This window comes from Ranitomeya variabilis, chromosome 6, assembly GCF_051348905.1.
Source record: "Ranitomeya variabilis isolate aRanVar5 chromosome 6, aRanVar5.hap1, whole genome shotgun sequence".
Lineage (NCBI taxonomy): Eukaryota > Metazoa > Chordata > Amphibia > Anura > Dendrobatidae > Ranitomeya > Ranitomeya variabilis.
Window position 1 is genome coordinate 527326469 of NC_135237.1, and position 15298 is coordinate 527341766.

Genomic DNA, 15298 nt, shown 5'->3' on the forward strand with positions numbered 1-15298 from the left:
ATAGTGCACGGTGTACTTACAGTTGCTCACTGTGCCTTTCTACCCAGCTAATTCTTCTCTTTTTCATTAGGACTAGGACATCATGTGATTAAAACTGACTTGCTGAATCCTTCTAAGCTCTATGTAGAAACAGGAAGACTCTTTCCTTCATGAGTCATCATTAGTGCTACAATCACACATCACTGCAAAGTCCCTGGCAGGTTGGAGGAGCAGAGAAGCTGGGTCAAGAGTTCAAGAGGAAGTGGAGCTGAGCTGCCAGGGACTTTACAGTGATGTAATTGTAGTTCTAATGATGACTCATGTAGGGAAAAGAGCCTTCTTGCTTCTTAATACAGCTTAGAAGGATTCAAGTAGTTTTTTAATCACATGATGTACCGGATAGGAGGGCAAAATGTGCACTTCTAAGTATACATTACTATACCTTACAAGTGTATACTTACAAGTGCTCATTTTGCCCTTCTACCCAGTAATATGATGATTTCAATATATTAGAGAATAAAAACTTTGATGGGAGTGCTTCTTTATGACAACTGTAAAATATGGACTTCTTAACAGTGCCTTAGGCATAACTGTACCCAACTGCACCTTGATTTTCTATCAATAAATCTACAAAAATGGGCAAAAAGTGGTCTGAAGACCTGGCCCATAACAGGAGAAAGGAATATTATGGATTTTGTATGAAAAACAATATGGTTATCAATAATTATAGCATATTTCATATTTTTGACACATTTTTGTAACAACATTATAAACAGGAAAAATTTGCACATGATTTGTAATGCCATGACTTTATTAATCAGCTGGAAACATTTGATAGTCATACTGCAGAAATATATTGGTATCTCACCTTTGTTTATATAGATAAAAGCCGAAACCTGCGAATATTAGAGCGAAGAAAGGCACCAGGATTGCAATTGCAACGGAGCTGCTGTTTGTCCCAAGTGACTGGTTTGACGAATTATCCTCTGACATGTTAATTCCTGTCAACAGTAGACAAGATAAGAATGTGACTTATCTACAGCGCCTGGTAATTAGTACGTTATGAAATCTTATTTTTCTGTAATAATTTCTGCATTATCACATGAGGCTTTCTGACCATAAACAAACAGTGGGAAATGACAGGAGGTGGGGAAGAGTTAATTGAGTCTGCCACTTCTCAATTTCAAGCAGTGAAAACACAATTCATGGAAAATTATCTTTTAATGGGACTTTAAATTTTAATAGAACAGTTTGTGTACTGATGCTTCAAAGAAAAAAGTTTGAAAAATGTTGTAGTTTACGTGGAATTGACCAAGCTGTTGTACACTGTTTTTTAAAGTGTTGTCACACTAGTGATTTGTTTAGATGTCCTACTTGGATGTCCTTACATAGAGGGTCCCTTGTTTAACGAGATGATCTGGAGGATACATTGTTTTTCACATGGCCTTGAATTAAGCAAATTCTCCCATTCTCCTGGCAAGACGTCCCGGTACAATCTTACTTCCTTCCTTGTGGCTTAAAAGGAACTCATCACATTAGAAAATGCTATTTACCTGCAAATATAGGGTTTATCTGTAAATTAAGACCACGTGCAAATGTTGAGTACTTCGTGAGTATTTTAGCTCAGTATTTGTAAGCCAAAACCAGGAGAGGGTGAAAAATGCAGAAGTGGTGACGTGTTGCTCTCCTGGTTTTGGCTTACAAATACTGATGTAAAATATTGACCAAATACTGAACATGTGAGCGTGGCCAAACAGTGTTACGTTTCCTGTCTGCCATACTAAAAGTGCGGCTGCTGGAAGAAAATGAACTTATTTCCTCTCAGGAGCCATCAGATTTCAGGCATGCACACAGTGATTATAGTCATCACTCGGAATATGACTTATTATGCTGTAAGTTTGTCCCAGCACTGGAAGCAATGCCGCCTCTGCAGCACATCTGTGCATAATGCGCTGTCATTAGAAATGCTAGGGCATGCTTACAGTCAATACACACAGTAATACATTTATTTTCTCCTGGTAGCTGCACTTTTAGTGAGATGGCCAACCAACCTGTAGATTAACTCATTATCTGCAAATAAGAAGCTTTTTTCCAAGATGACAGACCAGATTTAGTTCAACTCATTTCTGTTTGCTGAGCTAATTCATAGCAATAAGGAGGTTAACTATCCTCCAAATCACTCCCAACAGCTACTCTGCACTCTCTATCCAATCCTATACACTATGGAGAGACACATGTGAACAAATCTATGTATATCTCTTGTGCAAAGATCATGGCATTTGGCTTCATAAAGTGCACACACTTTTCCTAGTTAGTAGAGATGAGTGAATATGTTCGGAAAATGATCGCCAAATCCGAATTTGCCATATTTGTGAAATATTTGTACCAAAAACTGGTCGATTTTATGTTTGACGATCATTTCCGAACATTTTTGCTCATCCATGCTATCATTGACTCCATTGGCTATGTTCGGCGAATATTGCACATAAGGCAATCGTAATCCAAACCAAAAATAGAAATATTTGCTCATCTCTACTAGTTAGTAGAGAGGTAAGACTTTACAAATTTTAATTTTCTCAGGGTTGTGAATAATCTCACATAAGCATTACCTCCAACATTTTGCCAGCAAACAAAACCTGAAAGATAATATAGTTGAAAAGAAAGTGAAATTGTGCTTAGGCTTCCCCCTAAGAGAACGGGATAGAAAGCTGTCATTCACAAACTGAACATACACCTGAGCTAAAATTTTAACCATAAATTCAGGACATTTGCTACTGTTGTTCCACTAGTATGCTTGCTGCATTATTTATAAGCTGGTAAATGGTTAAAAAATAATAAGCAATTATAGCCACCTTTCCTAGGCTTATCCCTCACCTGTCCTGACACCGCAGCTCCCCATCCAGTCTTCCTCTTGCTTCAGGCCTTTGGTCTCTTCTTTTTCATTTTTCTCGTCTTTGGTTTTCCAGTCTTCTTGTTATGACTCTTAAGCCGATGATCTTCTAATGATCATTAGGCATCACAACATGGTAACGAGGTGCACAATGCATGTTATCACATTGTGAAGCCTAATCAACTCCAAAAGATCTTGGACAGAAGACCAAAAATGTGAAGAGCAGACAACCAAGGACAAGAAGACCGAAGACACAAAGTGAGCAGAAGACCATTGCTGCGAACTGCCATATCTGAACCGGTGAAGCATCTGCCTAATATAGATGAGGAGTGAATGGAATTATATTATCATTTTAATCTCTTCCCAGCCCCTTCCTTTATTTTACTTTAGGGTTTTGAGAGGCCTCAAAACAGAATAAAAGGTAACCAGGGCAGATTTGATTTCGGCCAATTTGAGTAAATCATCCTGAGATAAATTTTGGGAATTTCACTCATCTCTACTGTCCATGTAATACATAAGTGGACTGTTCAGCTATGTACATAAGCTAAATAACCCCATTGTTTAGGTATGGTGGGGAGGAAGCTATAGAGAGAAATACTCAGGTATACCACTCATATGTCTTAAAACAGGAATATACGGTAGAAAATAGTTGTTGAGATGAGCTAACCTCATCTTTATTTATTTCAGACATTTCTTTGCGATGAAACATAACTTAAAAAATCAAATGCATATTTTACTTGCAATAAATATGTTTTCTATGCATTGAAATTACCACATTCATGTAGCAATCTCTGCTATATTTCATGGAATATTATGAAAACATAATAAAAACAACATCTGCGCAGTGACACAATATATTCTGCTATAAAATCCTTACATCTTTGATAAGCCGCGCAATATATACACATCTTTCTCTCTGTATACAGTATATACAGTGTAGGTGTAGCATATCTGTCCCAAAAGACAAAGGATTAGAGCAATTTATAGTTTAATAATTTCTCTTTTTTAATGAAGTGACAATTTTGGTACTTTATCAGCCCGAATGTTCACGAGGGAATGTAATATTTTCATTGTCATAGTGAATAATTAGATTGTAAATATGAAGCTCCTGTTTATGGTAAATCTATAAAAACAAACAGGTGTTTTTTCTTAACTGTAGGCAAAATTGCTCTTAATAATACTGACACAAATTGGCAAAACAGAACAGTCTATGAATCATTTATTATATGAACTGATGCAATAAAGTGCTTTACCTATAGAGCCGGTGACTTGCAAATAAATATTATTTATTTCTGCAGCAAAGAGTAAATGACCAAGTGGTCATCAGGGACTTTGCATTCGAGATATTTATGCTTTTAGGATTGCGTATTATTGGATTTTTGTTTTTATTATTGAGGTTCATTGACTAAGGGTTAAAAGCACAATAGCACCGAGAAGAATATGAAGAATAGCTGTAGCATCATATGGACAACCTATGTACATTTGATCAGAATAACTAGACTACTGCTAATACAAAAAGACCCAAAACACAAGTTAAAGAGGACCTGATTCCAGGTAAAAATTGTCCAGAATTTGCTTATTTTATTCCCTCTTCTCCCCTGGGTATTCCATCTATTTTTTAAATTTGCTATACAGTTTTGGAGATCTTGGCCTTTTTGTTTTGTTCTGATTTTTGTAGTTTTTACAAGGAGACTTAGCTCCCATGATAATGATTCAGCACCAACATAAGACACTCCCCTACTAAATCCTACGCGCAATACCCCTTTTGGTAAAGAAAGACCATTAAAATGTGCACTAAATAAAAATGATTACGGTTGGTTCTCATCTGAAACGTGTAGGTCTACATTGTTTTTATGGATTATTGTACATGACATTTTATCTCTGAATTTTAACTCTTGGATTTTCTGTTAAATAACTGTTTTTGCGCACCATAGAGCTGGAATTTGCCTTGTTTGCTAACTCCTATATCTGAACACCATGTTTCCTTGCCCTGGAGTGTTTTGTTGTTCCTTTTGAGGGTGAGTTGGATTTTTTCTATATATTACTTAATAAAAAAGTCCGTATCTCTGGAACCATATGGCAGATTTAAAAAACCTAAAAAACTGGAATACTCAGAGAAATGGTGGGATTAAAATAAAAGCAAATACCGGCCATTTTTGAATTGGTAACCAGTGTTCTTTATAAAATGCAGACAATCAAAATTCATTAAAGGGGTCGTCCAAAATACAAAATAATTTGCATCTTAGATGTCTAACTCTTTACTGTCATAATCTACACTATTTTGTAATATATTTTAAGTAAAAAGTTCATTATCCTTCCACTATCTAACTATTTTTCTTTTTTCCTATTTCCTTTTTGATGTATTCCAATGTATTCTGAGATTGTCAAACAAAGCATCACCAGGGGGCAGAAGCTGTTGTTACTGTTACAGCCCCTGCCCTCTCCATGAAATGAAGCGTCATCAGTCACCCTCATTTCTTGGCCTGGGCTATTACTGTATGATGTGTACAGTCAGCAGTAATGAGACGGCAATAGTGATCTCTTAGCGTGTGGTGTCAGAATACAGAGATGTCACTTGCGGTGGCGGTGCCTGTCTCTGCAAGCTGGGTATTCATCTTACAATACACAATGTTGCCAGCTCATTACTACTGACCTGATCTAGCAAGGCAGTGCACTGTCATTGTGCACATCGCACAGTGACAGAACAGAGCATAGTCCAGACCCTGAAATGCACTTCACTGATGGCACTTTATTTCAGGAAGGGGCCATGTCCTGCAACAATGACCACAGCCTCTGCCCCCTGATCATGCTTCGTTTGACTATCCAAGCATGCACTGGGTTTATCAAACAAAGTGTCATCAAAAAGGAAGGAGGAAAAAAAGAAAAGCAGTTAGATAGTGTAGTTAAGGAAGGCTAGAACATTTTTAATTAAAGTATATTAGAAAATAGTTTAGATTATGGCTTTATAGAGATAGGCATTTAGGATGAAAACTAAGTTGTATTTTGGACCAACTCATTAAATAGCAGAGATTAGTGGTGAGCGAGTATACTCGTTGCATGGGTTTTCCCGAGCACACTCGGGTGGTCTCCAAGTATTTGTCATTGCTTGGAGATTTAGTTTTTGTTGACGCAGCTGCATGATTTACAGCTGCTAGCCAGCCTAAGTACATGTGGGGGTTGCCTGGTTGCTAGGGAATTCGCACGTGTAACCAAGTTGTCTAGCAGACATAAATCATGCAGCTGAGGTGACAAAAACCAAATCTCCGAGCACATCCAAATACTCGGAGACCACCCGAGCGTGCTCGGGAAAACCCGAGCAGCGAGTATACTCGCTCATCACTAGCAGAGATCTGTTTCAAAGGGTGTCTCTTACTTTGGAGGACTCAGCCCATTGAATTCATGCTTAATTTCTCCTGTGAAGGCTCTGCAGAAAGCTTAACTTGATGCTGGTTTCTGCCATAAGTTACAGATGATCTCTCGGGTGTCTAGCATTAGAATACTATACTGTAGCTTATTGTTCAAGAACTATTCTAACAAAACAAGAGAATTCATGGTGGACTTCCCTTCTCAGGACAAATCTTTCTGAAAGTTTTAAACTACAAAATCTTTTATAAAAGCTACCATTGCAATATTAAACCCTGTTTAGATGTGCATGAACAATTTTCATCCAATCGGCTACTTTAAGCACATGTCATCTTACAATAGCTTAGCCCAAAGTTGGTAGTTATTTTTCATAACTGTTCATGGTTTCATGGGTGAAGTCTTCATACTTTTTTATTTCCTTGGACCCTACCTGAGTTAGTGACTACAGCCAAAAAGATGGTTCTAATGGGAAATTTGAAACAGGTACAAGAAATGGGAAATTACAAATGCACAAAGAGAACATAATTTGGAAATAGCTATACATTATGGCAACGTAAAACCATGACACAAAATTATCACATACCTATACTTCTTAATCCAAATTGTCCATAGTCTTTACCATGAATAGACCCTTGAAAAACATATGTAGCTCCATCTGGTTCAGCTGAGACCTTGCAAACATAACACAATGCAGTTTTAATTTTGTTTATAACTTGGTAAAATTTGTATTTTTCAATCATGTGCTTGAAGAGAAAAAAATGTGATTTGTACTATAACCCTGCAAAGGAGTAATATACTAACCAGCCCCTTCATGATTGAATAAAACTTGATAATAAGACAGTTTTTCTATTACAGGCCGTGTAAGATGCAGTAGTCAAGATGAGAGACTGGTATGATAAATTATAACAATGGCTTTTACGGATAGTATGATGTTACAAGAGGAATGCTGAAGATGTGACCTGGGATTACAAACAATTCTGAAGGTTTGCGCAAAACATTTTTATGGCGTATTCACTTATATCCACATCTCATTGTTATGTCATTGTGCCTGGAAACTGTATAATTAAACAGCATTTTTTTATATAAAACTGTCCCCACAGCAGCCAATGCAATATAATGAAAAAATAACCTGTACACAACAAAAATATAACTCTGACACTCAAGCACTGATGCTCTAATGATCCCTGCCGGTCTTTGTTCACAGCATGTACAACCATGTGACAGTTTTCAGCCAATCAATGGTCTCAGCAGTCTGGAACTGAGGTCAGTGATTGGTGGTAATGGATGTTTGGATAAAAGGGCACTAGATTGATGCAGCAAAGTTAATAGAGATCAGCAAGGACCACCGGAGATGCAGTTATGATTATTTTTTAGGTTATCACTAGACATGAGTGAATCTATTTGAGGAGAAGTTAATTCTCAAATTTTACAAAAGTTCGTATTCTTGAGATGATGATTTTTTTTCTGATATCTTCCACAGGAATTAATTATAATGGCAGTGAACTATAGAAGACAAAGATGGGAGATGGGGAAGTATAGTAAGCAATATCGAATTTTCATAGAATAACTTCAATTTAAGTCAAAATTCTCTGTTAAATTTGCATGACTTGCCAAATTAAAAATTTTAGCAGATTCGATTATCTCTTGTTGTCACATTAACTGCTGCTAGGACAATTTTTTTAACCTTCTACATCTCCTTTCTTATGTTTTAGCCCCAAATCAGCTTAGCATTTTCTTCTCACATGGGGGCGAGAATTATTGAAGAAGCAACCGGCTCCGAAGAGGGTCATCTTGTATTCTGATAGGACAGTCTGATGTTACATGTTGGATGCAACTGGATTATATCAATTTATTTGCAGGATAAAACACATTGCTGACACTAAGTAGTTTATTAGTCACCAAAACTATATCTATTCTGGGCTGAGAGTATTCTATTTTAGGCTCAGGAAGAAAAGTTCCTAGAAAAACGCTTGCATGCTTTTTCCTCATAAACTACTACTCTCTTTTTACCATGTTAATTCATCTTGATTCACAGAAGCAATTTCTTATCCACTCAAGCATGATAAACATGTTATAATTGATTTATGCTTACAAATCCATCCATTGCCCATTTCTCATCTTTCATTTTGCTCAAGGTAGTGTGAGCTGATGATTTTACTGAATTTATGTGCAGGATCAAGCGAGCTTCTTGGCTTTTGTAAATTCCTGAAAAATAAAATTGTTATAATTGAAACAAGAAGCCTAAAAAAGTAAAATCTAGCATTTTACACAAATTATTCAAAAATTGTACCTCTGTTAAAAGGGCATTTCCACTTTACGCCTATATTAGACTTTGGTGATTTTTCTTGTATGTAAAAAAAATCAAGTTTCATCAGTGTTTTTGATCAGAGATTCATTATAGTTTGGTCAGAGTTAGAGATGACCAGATCAGATTAATTACAAATTTGCCTCTTTGTGTGGATTTTTCCGTGATATTCGATTTGCAAAGAGGTTATTCTCTGCAAAATGGACATCCCTTATTATCCTCTGAGTTCACTCAACACCACAGAGAATGATAAATAAAGGTGTAAAAAAATAAAAAAAATACTTCTACTCAACTTACCAGTCACCTCTCCAGGCTCTTTGCTCCTCACCCTTCTGGTCCTCATCTCATCTTCTAATTGCTGCCGTAAGCGATGAGTCCCTAGGCCTCTTCATGCTAGTCAAGCTCGCGTATGCTCATGACATTATGACATCATGACTTGTGCCTTGACCATACGCGCATTAGCTTGAGCTAAGACACTAGGCCAGGAGTTCTGGTAGTGAGGCCCACAGATTCAGTGCTTGTGATGATGATAAGAAGACGCGGCAAGGACCAGATGAGTGATGGTGAGGAATGGAGGGGCTAGGGAGGAGAGTAGTAAGGTGAGTAAAAGGAATTTGTTTTATCTTTTAACCCAAAATTGCTGCCGTCTTGCTAAATCCGTGCAAACTCAAATTACAGAAAAATCAGCATTTTTGCAAAATGCTTATTTTTGTAATATTTGCATAGAATTAAATTCCACTCAAATATTTTTGCTCATCTTTAGTCAATGTGTCAGTTTTTACCATCAGAGATGGGTCAATGTTTCATCAGTTCTCAATGTTTAAAAAAAATGATAAAAGTTTCTCAAGTTTCTCTTATCAATCTGTGAAAAATGGACAGTGCACAGATTACATTTGATTAACCCCTTCATGACCTTGGGATTTTCCATTTTTCCATGTTCGTTTTTCACTCCCCTCCTTCCCAGAGCCATAACTTTTTTTTTCCATCAATTTGGCCATGTGAGGGCTTATTTTTTTGCTGGACGAGTTGTACTTTTGAACGACATCATTGGTTTTACCATGTTGTGTACTAGAAAACGGGAAAAAAATTCCAAGTGCAGTGAAATTGCAAAAAAAGTGCAGTCCCACAATTGTTTTTTGTTTGGCTTTTTTGCTAGGTTCACTAAATGCTAAAACTGACCTGACATTATGATTCTCCAGGTCAGTAGGAGTTCATAGACACCTAACATGACTAGGTTATTTTTTATCTAAGTGGTGAAAAAAGAAATCAATCTTTGCTAATTAAAAAAAAAAAAAAATTCGCCATTTTTCATGATCTGGGTCGGTTGAGGGCTTATTTTTTGCAAGCCGAGTTGGCATTTTTAATGATACAATTTCGGTGCAGATACTTTCTTTTGATTGCCCGTTATTGCATTTTAATGCAATGTCACGGCGACCAAAAAAACGTAATTCTGGCGTTTCAAATTTTTTTCTTGCTACGCTGTTTAGCGATCAGGTTAATGCTTTTTTTATTGATAGATCGGATGATTTTGAACTCGGCGATACCAAATATGTGTAGGTTTGATTTTTTTTATTGATTTATTTTGATTGGGGCAAAAGGGGGGTGATTTAAACTTTTATATTTTTTTTATTTTTTTCACATTTTTTTAACTTTTTTTTTACTTTTGCCATGCTTCTATAGCCTCCATATGAGGATAGAAGCTGGCACCACTCAATCGCCTCTGCTACATAGCAGCGATATGATGTTCACTGCTATGTAGCAGAAATGCAGGTTTGCTGTGAGCGCCGACCACAGGGTGGCGCTCACAGCTACCGTGCATCAATAACCATAGAGGTCTCAAGGACCTCTGTGGTTACAATGCTGAAGCATCGCCGACCTCCGATCATGTGACGGGGGTCAGCGATGCGATCATTTCCGGCCACCCGGCCGGAAGCGGTAGTTAAATGCCGCTGTCTGCGTTTGACAGCGGCAATTAACAAGTTAATAGGCGTGATCAGATCGCGATTCTGCCCGCGCTTATTAAGGGCACATGTCAGCTATTCAAAACAGCTGACATATCCCGGCTTTGATGCGGGCTCACCACCAGAGCCCGCATCAAAGCGGGGCTTCTGACCTCGGATGTACTATCCCATCTGTCAGTCTGTGAAAATCGGACATCCGAGTGCGGTCCAATTTTTTTTCAAAGACCAATAGGCTTGAATAGACGTGTGCCATCTGATTCTCGGAGGCAAATAATGCATGCTGTGATTGTATTTCCACGGACAGTGTGAACGATCCCATAGAATAACAAGGGTAAGAGCGACTATCCATCCAAACCACAGATAGCATTTGGCAGATTAAAATGGATGTCTGCATGAGCCCTGACATTGAGTATAATTTTCTCAATTTCATTATTATGAAATAACATGAAATAATTTTGACCATAATTGTCCTGAAGAAATAAACACCAAAAATTGTGCCTACTTAACAAACGGCTCAAAATAAAATAAAACATTCTTAAAATGTAGATTTTTACAATTGAAAACTCTTACCTTACCTTTTAATGCCCATGAAATTTGCGAAGAAGCTCTACCAACCTGCATGAACCTAGTACTATTATATAGTATTACAAACTGGGATTGTCAGTGGAAATAGAAGGCTAGTAATGTATTCCACTGCTAAAAAAAATGGGATTTTCGAAAAGGAAATATGTGAACAATTTAATTAGGTTGCAGGGACATTTTTATTGCAGACAGCACAGCTCAGCTTGCAAATTCAGGTCTGATAAGTTTAACTGGAAAGCGTTTTCTATAAATGTCACTGAACAGAGATCCATTCTTTTCTCAATACGCAAAAATGTGCCTATTTCAGATAGGTAAATGACTTGAAATCAGATGAAAAAAAGAGATCATTAGCTGCAAAGTTTCATTGGTTCTTTACAGGCTTTAAAACTTAGCTAAAAATGTCAAAAGACCAAAAATGCAACCTTAGCATTCTGCAAGAGCAGCCATTATATGTTTCATGGCATGTGCCATATAATTAGGAAACCATTCAAAGTTCACAAGACTAACAAAGAAAAATGAATATAAAGCTGTTTTATAAAATATAACCGGACTATGTATTATCTGAAATAACAATAATTACCTGACAAAAGGAACTCTGTGTTACTATTGATAAGTGTTGCATTCACCTTCCCTGTTGATACATTGTAACTGTTAACTGTCAAATTCATTGGCTGATTCTTTCCTTTCAAGTTGTAAAAGCCTTTCCATATGTAATTCCGAGAAAAAACGTCATCCGGAACTGTAGAATAGGAAGAAATAATCAGTGTATGTTGGAAATTGAAAAATGATTTTTCTCTAGAAATAATTGATATTAACGACAGAAATTATTTAATAGAATTAAATTTACAAGCCATTGATTTTGCTTTAAAGAAATTAGACTGGGTCAATGGGACACATTTAAGACAACATACCCAAATTTTACAATCCTTAGTCAATCTTGAATCCTACTTGGCTATTAGAGATGTGCTGATCGGTTTGCGGGACTCTGGTCCAGTAGCCAGGTAGCAAATCAAATTTAATTGCTAAATTCATGTGATTTACATAATTTGAATCTTGGCAGATGTTATCATCACTAATAGCTAATGATTTCCATCTTCATATATTACAACCACTAGAGATGAGTGGATTGATTCACGGATTCTGCTCCAGCATCCAGGTCAGTAGTACCTGGCCGCTAGTCGGGAGGCCTACAAATCTCTTATATTTCAGCCTCCCAAGTGTGACGTTTGATTAGCCAGGGCTGGTGCAATGTCATGTGTGTGTCACAGATGCCATTGAACCAGCCACGTTAATCAAATGCCACATTGGGAAGCTTACAAGGCATGAGATTTTTGGTCCTCCTGGTTAGCAGCCATTTTTCACTTATCTGGGTGGTGGACCAAAGTCCCGCCAATCTATCCACTCATCTCTAGTGATCGTAGTCGCTTAGGGTTGCCGGGACAGGTTTGTGGTGAGTATTAAGTTGTTGTTTTTTTCAACTTTCAGCAAAATCAGAGTCACAGCTGGCCACCATTTGGGTGAATTTGCAAAATGTGAATTACAAATAATTTGCATTCTGAAGAATGTGGATTTTTTTAAGTTTCTAGTAGAATTCAGTTCCATTCAAATAATTTTGCCCATCTCTATGGGCCACATAATCTTAAATTCAGATTTTGAGGCAATTTTGCCACTGAATTATTGTAGAATTGTTGCAAATTAAAATCTCAGTAATTGTGCATCATTTACAAATTATATCGACATCAAAATACAAAAGTAAGGCATCTCCAAATTGAGTAATATTGGAGCTCACGTGCCACCACTAATGGAGGTATTTTGCAGAAAATAGTAGAATTTACTCAAACAGACAAATCTGGAGATCTGAGTTTAGATGAGTAGATTAGGCAACATTTGAATTTGTCCACTCTTTTTTTCTCAGGAGATTACACTCACTGGCCACTTTATTAGGTACACCTGTCCAACTTCTTGTTAACACTTAATTTCTAATCAGCCAATCACATGGCGGCAACTCAGTGCATTTAGGCATGTAGACATGGTCAAGACAATCTCCTGCAGTTCAAACCGAGCATCAGTATGGGGAAGAAAGGTGATTTGAGTGCCTTTGAACGTGGCATGGTTGTTGGTGCCAGAAGGGCTGGTCTGAGTATTTCAGAAACTGCTGATCTACTGGGATTTTCACGCCCAACCATCTCTAGGGTTTACAGAGAATGGTCCGAAAAAGAAAAAAAATCCAGTGAGCGGCAGTTCTGTGGGCGGAAATGCCTTGTTGATGCCAGAGGTCAGAGGAGAATGGGCAGACTGGTTCGAGCTGATAGAAAGGCAACAGTGACTCAAATCGCCACCCGTTACAACCAAGGTAGGCCTAAGAGCATCTCTGAACGCACAGTGCGTCGAACTTTGAGGCAGATGGGCTACAGCAGCAGAAGACCACACCGGGTACCACTCCTTTCAGCTAAGAACAGGAAACTGAGGCTACAATTTGCACAAGCTCATCGAAATTGGACAGTAGAAGATTGGAAAAACGTTGCTTGGTCTGATGAGTCTCGATTTCTGCTGCGACATTCGGATGGTAGGGTCAGAATTTGGCGTAAACAACATGAAATCTTTGGGATGTGGTGGAACGGGAGATTCGCATCAGGGATGTGCAGCCGACAAATCTGCGGCAACTGTGTGATGCCATCATGTCAATATGGACCAAAATCTCTGAGGAATGCTTCCAGCACCTTGTTGAATCTATGCCACGAAGAATTGAGGCAGTTCTGAAGGCAAAAGGGGGTCCAACCCGTTACTAGCATGGTGTACCTAATAAAGTGGCCAGTGAGTGTAGATTAAAATGTAATGTCCCTCACTATGCTCTATGTTTTTTTGAAACCACAGAGCAAAATAAATATAATATGTAAAAAAAATCCTTATTCTCACCTTACCGCTCACCTCTCCAGAACTCAGCCCCTCACTGGAAACCATACAGTCCTGGTTACATCTTTTAATCCCTGCTTAACCCCTTAATCCCGTATGACGTACTATACCGTCGAGGTGGGGTGGGCCTTAATTCCCGGTGACGGTATAGTACGTCATACGCGATCGGCCGCGCTCACGGGGGGAGCGCGGCCGATCGCGGCCGGGTGTCGGCTGCATATCGCAGCTGACATCCGGCACTATGTGCCAGGAGCGGTCACGGACCGCCCCCGGCACATTAACCCCCGGCACACCGCGATCAAACATGATCGCGGTGTACCGGCGGTACAGGGAAGCATCGCGCAGGGAGGGGGCTCCCTGCGGGCTTCCCTGAGACGATCGGTACAAGGTGATGTACTCACCTCGTACCGAACGTCTTCTCCCTGCAGGCCCCGGATCCAAAATGGCCGAGGGGCTGTATCCGGGTCCTGCAGGGAGCACTTCCGGGTCGGAGCAGGCTGCAGATGAAAGCTGCAGCCTGCACGGCTGTAAGTGAGATCGGAGATCTCACAGAGTGCTGTGCACACTGTGAGATCAGCGATCTGTAATGTCCCCCCCTGGGACAAAGTAAAAAAGTAAAAAAAAAAATTTCCACATGTGTAAAAAAAAATAAAAAAAATTCCTAAATAAATAATAATAAAAAAAAAAAATATTATTCCCATAAATACATTTCTTTATCTAAAAAAAACAAACAAAAACAATAAAAGTACACATATTTAGTATCGCCGCGTCCGTAACGACCCAACCTATAAAACTGGCCCACTAGTTAACCCCTTCAGTAAACACCGTAAGAAAAAAAAAAAAAACGAGGCAAAAAACAACGCTTTATTACCATACCGCCGAACAAAAAGTGGAATAACACGCGATCAAAAAGACGGATATAAATAACCATGTTACCGCTGAAAACGTCATCTTGTCCCGCAAAAAACGAGCCGCCATACAGCATCATCAGCAAAAAAATAAAAAAGTTATAGTCCTGAGAATAAAGCGATACCAAAATAATTATTTTTTCTATAAAATAGTTTTTATCGTATAAAAGCGCCAAAACATAAAAAAATGATATAAATGAGGTATCGCTGTAATCGTACTGACCCGACGAATAAAACTGCTTTATCAATTTTACCAAGCGCAGAACGGTATAAACGCCTCTCCCAAAAGAAATTCATGAATAGCTGGTTTTTGGTTATTCTGCCTCACAAAAATCGGAATAAAAAGTGATAAAAAATGGTCACGTGTCCGAAAATGTTACCAATAAAAACGTCAACT

General features: G+C 38.2%; 1 protein-coding gene across 7 annotated transcripts in view; it reads right to left on the minus strand.

Moving 5' to 3' along the window:
• CSMD3 (CUB and Sushi multiple domains 3) overlaps positions 1-15298 on the minus strand; it is a 1888113-nt gene that overhangs the window by 3602 nt on the left and 1869213 nt on the right. For all 7 annotated transcript variants that reach the window (XM_077271102.1, XM_077271099.1, XM_077271098.1 and 4 more), the window contains 4 exons: positions 11661-11819; positions 8325-8437; positions 6816-6903; positions 848-980 (listed from right to left, as the gene is read on the minus strand). In XM_077271102.1, the coding sequence (XP_077127217.1) occupies positions 848-980; positions 6816-6903; positions 8325-8437; positions 11661-11819 (493 nt within the window). The remainder of the gene's footprint in view (positions 1-847; positions 981-6815; positions 6904-8324; positions 8438-11660; positions 11820-15298) is intronic.